This window comes from Atta cephalotes (assembly GCF_000143395.1).
Source record: "Atta cephalotes unplaced genomic scaffold scaffold00009, whole genome shotgun sequence".
Classification (NCBI taxonomy): domain Eukaryota; kingdom Metazoa; phylum Arthropoda; class Insecta; order Hymenoptera; family Formicidae; genus Atta; species Atta cephalotes.
This window is the reverse complement of record NW_012130073.1, coordinates 5528224-5539057: the sequence shown is the minus strand read 5'-3', so window position 1 is coordinate 5539057 and position 10834 is coordinate 5528224. Positions and strand designations below refer to the sequence as shown.

The 10834-nt window shown below is 33.7% G+C and overlaps 1 protein-coding gene across 1 annotated transcript in view; it reads left to right on the top strand.

Moving 5' to 3' along the window:
- Nucleotides 1–567: 567 nt before the first annotated feature.
- The window catches only part of LOC105627578 (platelet endothelial cell adhesion molecule-like), a 159411-nt gene continuing 149144 nt past the window's right edge, over nucleotides 568–10834 (top strand). Inside the window, exon 1 of the mRNA XM_012208860.1 lies at nucleotides 568–622. Within this exon, the coding sequence (XP_012064250.1) occupies nucleotides 568–622 (55 nt within the window). The remainder of the gene's footprint in view (nucleotides 623–10834) is intronic.

Here is a 10834-nt window from a genome sequence, read left to right as displayed (position 1 = left end):
TTTCATCAGCACACACGGTGATCGATAACGCACACCGACGGAATCTGTCGTCGATCGCCGACGTGTCGTGATCGACGTGCGTGAGGACGAAGAAAAAAAATAAAAAATAAAAGTAAAAGGAGTCACACTACGGGAGAAAGTTTCGGAAGCACGCGGCGCGCGCGAAGGGATAAATCTGACGTGATTTGAATTTCCAGTATCAATCATCGCGAAAGAGTGAAGGGACCGTTCGGAGTGAAGTTTGACTCGAGTCTTTCGGACGGTGAATCCTCGATACCTCGACGCGCATCAACGGCGTCAGTCCGGCTGGAACGCGCGAGACGGGTGGTAGCGTCGAAGACGTCACTCAGGTGCGAGCGAGTGGTACGAATCAACGAGAGAAAAAGGAGAAAAGAGCGTGCCGTGTGCGACAGCGAGCAAATGTAGTGCCGGGTAATTTCACCTAGTTGCGTTCACGCGACCTAACTGCCGGCGTGAGTGGTGGATCGTCAGTGTGTCTGTGAACCGCGAGTCCGCGAGTGGTTTGGTCACCGAGGGACCGCTGAAGCTTCCGTACACGCCGTCAAGATGAAGACTTGCCACCTGTGGCTAGAAGCGGCCGTCGCTCTCCTGGCGATAGCAGGTAAGTGACCTGCCTGTATTGAAACGAGATATTGAAGAACATTCAGGATATTGAAAAACAATTTGTCCCTCGTATCTTTTACGTTTCTTATACGTACGGAGGTGTTTGTGTGTATGTGTGTATGTGTGTGGTGTACGTGTATACGTCGTGTGCGGTAACCCCCTTAATTAAATGCTTGAAATTGAGCTATTCATTAAGGCCCGATTCCACCAATGTAAGATTAATTTTAATCTCGGTTTAATTTGCTCGGTTTATCTTTTTCTAATTCCTAGAATTGGAAAATTTTATAATTGTAAGAATTAGAAAATTCTCATTTTGAAATAAAAAATTTTTAGGATTCTAGAATTAGAAAATTCTAATTCTGATTCTTAGAATTAGAAAAAGATAAAGAGAAAACCGAAATTAAAATTAATCTTCATTGGTGGAATCAGATCTCTTTCTGAGATAAACTCTTTTTTTTTACTTATAACAAGAATTTGTCCTTCTTTAGTGCGAAAATCAAAACATCTAAATTATCGATGTAAAGTTTCGTCGTCTAGTGATACACGTTCCCGGATATGATTGGCTGTACTTAGCAGAAAAAACAGCTTTGCGACTGTTGCAAAATTGTTTAATGATTGATCTAGCTCTGTTTCTCACTGGATTTATAATAAATGTATAAACCAACATTTATGCCTATTTTTACCAATGTAGATTAATTTTATTCTCTTTCAACTAATTCTTTATCTTTGTTTAGTTCTGAGAATTGCAAAAAGATGAAAAGCAAGTTGAATCGAGATTAAAGTTAATCTGTATTGGTAGAAACGGATATTGAAGAATTTTAAAACGGTTGCTTTTTCTACTGAACACAGCCGATAAAAGATTGCGTAAGAAACTTGCTTTCGCGTAACCGCGCAACGAAATATATTCCGTAATGTTTAAATAAAGAGAATAAATGTAATTTTCAAAGTCTCCTAATTACATATATTGTAGCTTCGATGGATATCGTGAATTATAACATATTTAAATCATTTTATAATCTGCAATATACATATAATTTCGCAAAACAATAAGAGCTTTCTGTCACACCCTCTCGGTATATTTCTGTGAAGTGGGATTATCAAAAATTTTATTCTAGTCGATTTTAGTGATATCAAAAGAGATGTGAAATGAAATATATTAGGAATTGATAGGAATTCATCGAATTTCGTCAATAAAACTGACGACCATGTTAAAGGAATATGTTATAAAATAGCACTTTTTAAAGAAAAAAAATTGCTTTAAAAATCGCGAAGAAACATTATTAAAGTCCGTTATAAAACTGCATTTCCTCTGTACAAAAATGTTCATTGTCATGAGGACATAATAAATACTTTCTTTTTCCCTTTTAGGGCGGCAGCTCGCCAAAAAGCCGCGGTGCTTCGCGCTTTTAGACTCATGGCTGGTTAGAATTGAAAAACGAGGTGACAATTGTCACCCCATAATGCATGTGTAAAAGTTCCCTTCGTAAAATAGCTCCCCCGCTGGTTACATCGTCGCGTTTCAACGCTCATCGCGCCGCACGACGTCAGAGGCAAAGACAACTCCGTGACTGAACCACGCGCGAAAACGTAGTCGACGATGACGACTCATTCTGCGAATAACACATTTTTTTATACATTTCTTTCACAATATTTTCCGTTGTCGGCGAGTAGGAAAATGATTCGGATAACAAATCGTGATGGAGATAATTATTATAACGAATTCGCGTCTTTCATCGCGTGAATGCAGTATGTCGTAGAACTGAAATCAGGGAATTGTGTCAGAGAAATTGAAAATGGTCCGGAAAATCAGCGAAAAATCAGAAAATTTTCTAGAAAATTAAAATTCTTGACTTTAAAGAATTTAAAAATTCGATATACATTACCTACTAGTTTTTAAATATTATCAACTTAATAATTAAAAATACAAGCAGCGTTAGCAACATTAATAGTAATATTAAATTGATCTTTCAACAAATCATCATTTAACAGTTTTCAAACAACACGAAAATATAATTTTAAAATATTACTGAAAATAACAATTATTAAAAGTTAAGAAAAATCACAAAATTTTGTCCGAAAATCAGGGAAAAGTTATGGAATTTTAGAGGAGGAAGAATTTGTGACAACGTTGTAATAGGATTACAAAGGTGCATTAGATTTAATATGTTATTGTGTTCCATATTTTGAAAAAAAAATCACGCTTGTTCGTTTATAACAACAAGATAATCACGAGATAATTTAAATTTACGTGTGAGCGAAGTTCTATCCCCAAAAACGATTTTATCTTCCAAAAGGGCATGCCAATTAGAGCAACTTGGGAAAAAGAGTTGATCTTTTCACTCTGTGATCTACAAAGCTATTTTTTTTGTTTACCAAAATATAAATTTGCTACAATTACGGTATATTGTTTATACCTCAAAATAACAGTCACATGTTAACTGACACGAAATAATGGTGGAACAAATTGGTAGCATGAAGTTTGAATCGATTGTTTTTTGAAGTTTTTCCATTAGCAATCCTGTTTACATGTCCTAGTCTTTTAGCAATAAAGATATTTACTTTTTATTTTCATATCGTATTGCATTTATAGTGCATTTTGCGTGCGAAATTGTTTCAATTACAAAGATTAGTGCTATGAGTTTCTAAAGAAAACTTGCGCAATTATCATATTTTGGGATTACTTTTCTCATAAAGGGTCATATTCTGTATGCAAAGAAACAGCTTCACAAATTTTTTTCCTTTTTTCTTAAATTAAATCTTTTGTAATATTAATACTTATAAGATAAAAAAATAGAAAATTATATTGCTATGCGAAAGAAATTTTAATTTGAAGTCAGTAATGAACATGTGTTTGTTTGTTATGTGTGTGATTTGTGCGTACTTTAATAAATTGTAAAAGTATGTTTCTATATTTTGAAGTTATTTTTTTGATGACGTTCACGAAAGATTTTCTTACGCTTTTATCGTACATCTTTTATTCATGCCCAGGAACGTTATCACGACGAATTCGCACCGATAATTCAGACGTTTTGGTGTTAAAGAAGAATAAGTTCTTGCCGTAAAGACAGAGAAAGGGAGAGAGCGAGAGAGAGAGAGAGAGAGATAGAGAGAGAAAGTATTTAATCGATGGCTCAATTTCGAGCGTTTAATTAAGGGTCTGCATCGTGCTTAATTCAATGTCTCTATCGTCGCGCCGCGGACGATTTCTAGACGCTATCGGTGGTATCTCGTTTCCCTTTGCGTGGAAATTCAAATGCGCAGGACGATCCCTTCACCCTTCACGGCGGTCCCTTTTCCCGCGCCACTCACAGTAGCTTGATTACAGTCGCGAAACTCCATTGTCACTCCCGCGCAAACTCATTTGATTTCTCTCGACGCTTTTTCGACGATTGCTATGTTTGCTGGGAAGGAGGTGAGAACGAAGGGACCAAAACGGGGAATACGAGGATGAACGTTTGGGAGAATCGACGAATCTCTCCGTAAATTTACAGCTTTTAGAATAACGAAATAATTAGTTTTTTATTTATGAATCGGCATGCTAATTTGCAACAATCTGATCTCTCTTTGCTACGAAAGCAAATTCTCGACATTCGATGTTATAATGAGCATGAAGTAAGTTTTTCAACTTTTTCAACAATAACCTGTGTAATTCTAAAATAATATGAGACACAGGCATTTATTTCTCTTTATTTTAATTTGAAGAAATATATATATATATATATGTGTATAGGTTTATTGTAGTCTAATTAAAAATTGTAGTCGAATATATTTCCGCTTTTAATCTAATTTTGATGAGAAGTCTGCATTTCATTTTGGAAGAAAGATAATTCTTTTGTGAATTAAAAAGTGTACGTATATATATTTCATGACTTTTGCTTTTAATATCGGAGGAAAAATAGCAAAATGGAAACAATATCTGTGTTATCAGAAAAAATTGAGAATACTTTTTTTATATAAAAAAATTTTATACATGAAAACTTTATATATTTCAAAGCAAAAAGAAACATGACAATATTTTAATATAATAATAATTTATGTATATTTAATTTATGTATGTAGGTGTACAACTTTGCTTCCGCCGTTTTTTTCCGAAATTCGAGGCTTTATTGTAAAAAACTGGTTATACATTTATGATTCAAAGTATTGTCCATCCCTGGCCACTACTTTCTCTCATCTTTCGGGTAGCGTACGAATCCCGCGTCGAAAAAACTGATCATCTTTTGAGGCTCCACGAATCGATCCAATTTTTTACTTCTTCATAAGACCGGAAGTGCTGGTCAGCCAGGTCGTGTGCCATTGATCGAAACAAGTGATAGTCAGAGGGAGCAACGTCTGGAGAATACGGCGGTGGGGTAGGACTTCCCATTTCAACGTTTCCAAGTATGTCTTGACCACTTTCGCAATATGGGGTCGAGCATTGACATGCTGCAAAATCACTTTATCGTCTCTCGTTGTATTGCGGCCGTTTGTCTTTCAATGCTCGGCTCAAACGCATCAATTGCGTTCGATACCGATCGCCTGTGATTGTTTCAGTCGGTTTTAACAGTTCATAATACACTACGTCGAGCTGGTCCCACCAAATACAGAGCATGACCTTGGACGACAAAATCACCGTTCTTGAAGCGTTTAAATCACTCACGACACGTTCTTTCACTAATAGCGGCCTCACCATAAGTATTTGAGAGCATTCGATGAGCCTCAGCCGTAGATTTCTTCATATTGAAGCAAAAAATTAAAACCTCCCGCAAATGACGAGAATTTGGCTCGTAAATTAACATTTTCAATCGAGAATAACTTTATGATGCAGACACAAATCGACTAATGTTTCTATGGGGTTATGTTGACAGATGCCCAAGTTTATTGTATGATGTCTATGATCTATTTATTTCGACCACCACTTACCACTAAAGCCATCTATAGGAAAACGGCGGAAGCAAAGTTGTACATCTAATATATTGTTGTAGAAAGATATAAAATTATAACTTATATAATGAATTAATTATTACATAAGTATTGTATAAAATGATAAATGAATGATATTGATTGTTCTAATACTTTTGAGACTTCCACTTCTTTATATAGATGTATTTCGTTGCTTCGTATCTATTCATTTTTGAAATACCAATTGTTATCTTGTATTTATTGCTTGTTCTGTTATCTAAAACATAAAGAATGCTTTGGTACTAAATTTTTTAAGATACATCCATGAGACTATTTCTTGATAATTATTGGTTTTTTTATTTTATCATGTTTACCATACAGGTATATGTATATTGTAGACTATTCAAGACCTACAGTATGCATGTTAAATAAAGTAATTCGTTTAAATTTACGATGGAAGTAAGAGTAATTCTCGGCTTGCACAATTAGTGAGTTAAAAAACTACCCACGAGTTGAGAACGGATGAAAATCCGTAAACTGGAGGCGCGCGCTCAACAAAGGATCGCCAACATTTAATGTGAGAGAATTACGCTTGTACTCGTTCCGTGCGAATTTATTTACACGCCTAGCTGTCGCGAACGCATTAGCCGCCCGAATCGAGAACTACGTGTATGGAGTTTAATTACAATTTTGATGAGGACGGCGTTAAGCCAGGAATATCACAACTGAGTGCTCCATATAGACACGCGCACACAAACTGATCTATCGAGACACGGTTACGGCATTAGACGGTTCACAATTGACGTTCTCGTATAGGACAGGTAGCTTAATTAATTATAGATTACGAGCTGGTGTGTTTTTTATTGTATCGAAACCGTCAAACTAAACGCGGATGCGCCGCGACGTTAGGACGATTTGGAGCATATCGAGCGAATTTCGGTCCTTACCTTCCGAAAACTTTGTATAGTTACTTAGGCTTAGCTCGAATGCGCTTCGTGACTTGTCTTTAGTACTGACAGTTGTTTGAAGCTGGTCTACGCGTGTATCGGAAGTGAAATTGCCGCTGTCGTGAGTAGTTATAATTGAGAGACTGTGTTTGCGCCACGAGCGAAATGGGCCACGAGCGAGCGACCAGGAATATTATTCGCGGAGATGATTCGAAGTTTAGTGCTGGAAAAGGCAAGCCAGATGCAAACTTTCATTGCAATCGCGAATATCTCGAAGACTCGGAGAGATGTAATTTAATTTTTTAATTAAACGGTAAGGGAGTTACGTGGAAATATTTCCAGTTGGCAAAATACGAAATTTTAATAGCCTTTCATTTGTAAAATGAAATAATATTAATATTGAGATTTTTTTAATGCATTCAATATTTGTTCTCGTGACTGCTTATCTTAATTACTCGGATGATATTCTATTTTGATGTGCGGTGGATGTGTGAATTATAATGATAATACATCACACATTATTACTAAGCTGGATAATATTAATGTTAATCATCAGATATTATGAAGGCAAATCATTGTCTGATGAACTTGCATTAGTTTCATGTTTGTTTGCCAGTCACTTTTTATGAATTTCTTTAATTAATTTTCTTTTACAATGTTATGTTATGTTTTAATTAAAAAAATTTCTCATATATACGTAAATAATTTTATCTTATATATGCAATTTAAAATTAAAAAAAATATGTTTATTCTTGATAAAGAAAGTTTTAATTTATATTAATTATTAATATATAAACTATCAACAAAAACTTTCAAGAATGTATCTTAAAAGATTTAATACAAAGTACTCTTCTTGTTAGATAACAGAGCAAGCAACAGATACAAGATAACAACTGACATTTCAAGAATGGATAAATACGGAGACAACGAAACACAATTTTCCTGCACAATTGTTATGAATTCTGGCATTTTTTGTCGCGTCCCATGATAATATCGTTCTTGCTAGATCCGGTATTAGATATTAATCTTAATCATTATAATTATGATGTCCGGTAATTATCCATATTAATTTGATGCATGATCAACTGTGTTTTGCAATTAGTCGACAACTTTTCTTATTATATATATGAGCTTTTTACGATTGTAATTTAAGAAAAAAAAATACAAAATAACAAAGAAACGCAAGAATGACTGTCAAATACTTAAAGTAGTTAATTATTTAAAACTTGTTTGTTATTGTATTTACTGTCGTATATAAACCTAGTATTATTATTGAGAATACAGAATCCTAATAGTGCAAATGGCGTTCCGTCCTGTTCTGTGCGTGTCGCACGATGATAACATCGTTGCTGTCAGACTCGCTAATATTAATCTTAATCATTGGCTTCTGTGGCAGTAACTACCGTGTCCGGTGATTATCCACATTAGCTTGGTTTGTCATGTACCATTTGTATTTGGCGAACGTTGTACTTGCGCAAATTAGTGCGTTATGTTAAATTCTTTTTTTCTCTTCGGAATAGATATTTAAAATATCGTTTGAAATTTCCATTAAATTGCAAATATGCACGTTGTATAGTACAATATCAACGCACTATACTTTATTCATCGTACATTTATCGTATTTTTAAAAGTTTAATCAAGCAAATCGTGATAAACTTTACTTTTTTTTTTTTAGATTTTTTCCTATCTTGTTTGCATGTACGTGTTCGTTATGCAAGATTTATGTATATCTATAAGAAGACACGTACGCTGAAAATATTCATAAAAGATATAAAGCTTTGCTATTTTATAGATATAAAAAATGCTTTATATTAAGATAAATTGAAACAATGAGATTATAATAAATAAAACATCAGAAATTTGTTATAATGGAAATATTCTTTTTTTTAATTTGTTCTTCTTTATAATATCGAATTATTATTAGTTATATTAATGATATTTTTAATTTTTCTTGGGTTTCATATTTCTAGTTACATTGACTGTATTATTGGAAAATCTGCGTATTAATGAAATTCACGGAATATATATATCCTTTAATCCCGTATATTGTTACCATAAAAATTTACAATGTAAAAAAAAGTAATATTCTCTAGTCAATGCTTTTCGCGACTGTATTATAAGCTCCACATTTTTCCATCAGCCTGAAACTTTCGGAATGCTATTAATTGTTTTTTCTAGTCGAGTACCGTAATGAACTTTATAATCCCCTGTGCTCGAATAAGGACGCATATAAACTTTGTTTTAAATACTTCGCTTGCAAAAAGAATCCCAAGGTTGCTTCATCATCAAAACTCGGTTTCGGCTTACTGGTTAAGTATATTGCGGCATTTCATTTTTAGAGAAACCGCTTAATAATAAAACGAGATACTATCTCTAACAAATCCGTTCTTTATGATTTCAGCTATCAGTTTATTCTATATATTACATTATATACATATATGTATACATTTTCGTAATAAAAAATATAAACGTTTTAATGAGGAAGACATGAATAAAATGATTTCACGTTATTTATTTTTTATGTGTATGTGAAAATCTAAGAAAGAAGGGAGAGAGAAAATATGATTCTTTATAGATCTACATAATTAATTGAAATAATTTATATATATCTAAATGAATAAAGGAGGATAGTTTCATTTCTTGTTGTCTACTACGTCAATTATTGTGTGGGCTATATCAAATATTGTCTACATCTCTAGATTCATCCAAATCTGATATTGAAGTGAATCCAAAGTGAATCGTGTTGAGTCGTTTTAATACGCGAGATTACCTTTTCATCGAAGATATACAAAGGTCATGAGATCGAATCGACACAGCGGTCAAGGATTTTAATTGGAACACGTTCAACGGGTTATCGGGATACGGGATACAGTTTACGCGAAAATCGTTGTTTCCCCGAAAATCGATTCTGGTTCGATTCCTTTCGGAAACTGTAGCGCAGTCCGGCACTTCCGAGAGACTTCCGCGATATCCGTACAATGTCAATCTTTGATCGTAAAAGTATAAGTTATCTCGTTAAACTCCAGAGAATATTCTCCAATAACTAGAAAACTCCTCTTTGAAACTCGTAGAGCCAAGGACTGCTTTCCTGCTCGAGATTAAGGGCGGTGGCTTTTTTGTAACTGGAAACGTTCATTCCACCTGGCTATCCGGCTATCCAGTTGAAAAAAATGTCTTTGCACGTACCCATCCACCTACATACATCCGGGAGGAAGGGAAACGAGGTGTCACTGTCCTTCAAGTAGCGGACGGTATGACCGTCTACCGGAACTCCGGAGAGTTGTAATTTCATCTCGCATTAACCGAGGAAAGACCTTGCGGGATGTGGTGAATACGTCTTATGGTTCGCGGTTTCTTTTACGCGACGTTACAAAGGCGGGGAAGGGAAAAAAGGATGGGCGGAAGGCTTTGTGAACCTCGCACTTTCCTCGCTTATATTTCCATTGCAGCGTAATTACGCGTCTCGCCCATGACATAATGATCACGATGATAGCAGCGTTGTGTTTTTTTAAAATATGCCTAAAATATAAGGTCTTGATTAAAAGGACCATAGATACGTCGGATTTAATTAAACTTATGCGCAGATTGTACAATTATAATCTGTAAATTTTTATATACGGAAAGAATGATTTTGCTGAAGTATCTAAAAGTTTAGTTGATATACATAAATTTGAAAATAATTTTGTTCGGACCAAATCAAAATAATTATATAGGATGTTCACACTAGTTGCCAGAATATTAAACTTTCTGCAATATTATCATTAACGCTTAGGAATTCTACATATTTATTTTAATGGTTTAAAATTATTTTCAGACCTCTGTATCTAGCTAAATTTTTAGATACTTCAAAATTGTTTTTTCCGTGTATATTATATTAAATATTACTTACTAATGATTATTAGACAGATAGTAATAACAGTATTATTATTTTGCATTTCAAAAAAACGTAAGAGAAATTGATTGTAATCTGAGAAACAATTATTCCGAGAAAAATCTTCTATATCACATTAAAAAGAATTCAGGAATTGAAAAAACTCGGGCTTTCTTTAAAAAAGCCCACTGACTTTTTTAAAGATTTTATTGGAATCCTTTTAGGTTTTTTGTGTGAAAGTTTTTTTTACAATATTGATTATTTTTTCACGTAATATTTAGTTTACGTTGTATTTATCATTATTTAATTACATATTTAAATAAAATTAATTATAAAATGAATTTTTCAAATAAAAGAAAACACTTCTGTAATAAAAATAAAGAAAGAAATGATATTACATATATGTAATATTATTTCTTTCTTTAATATTATATATATAAAATAATAAAAAGTATTCGGGTAAAACAAAAAAAATCAGCTTAAAAGTAATGAATGTATGTTATTAGATATT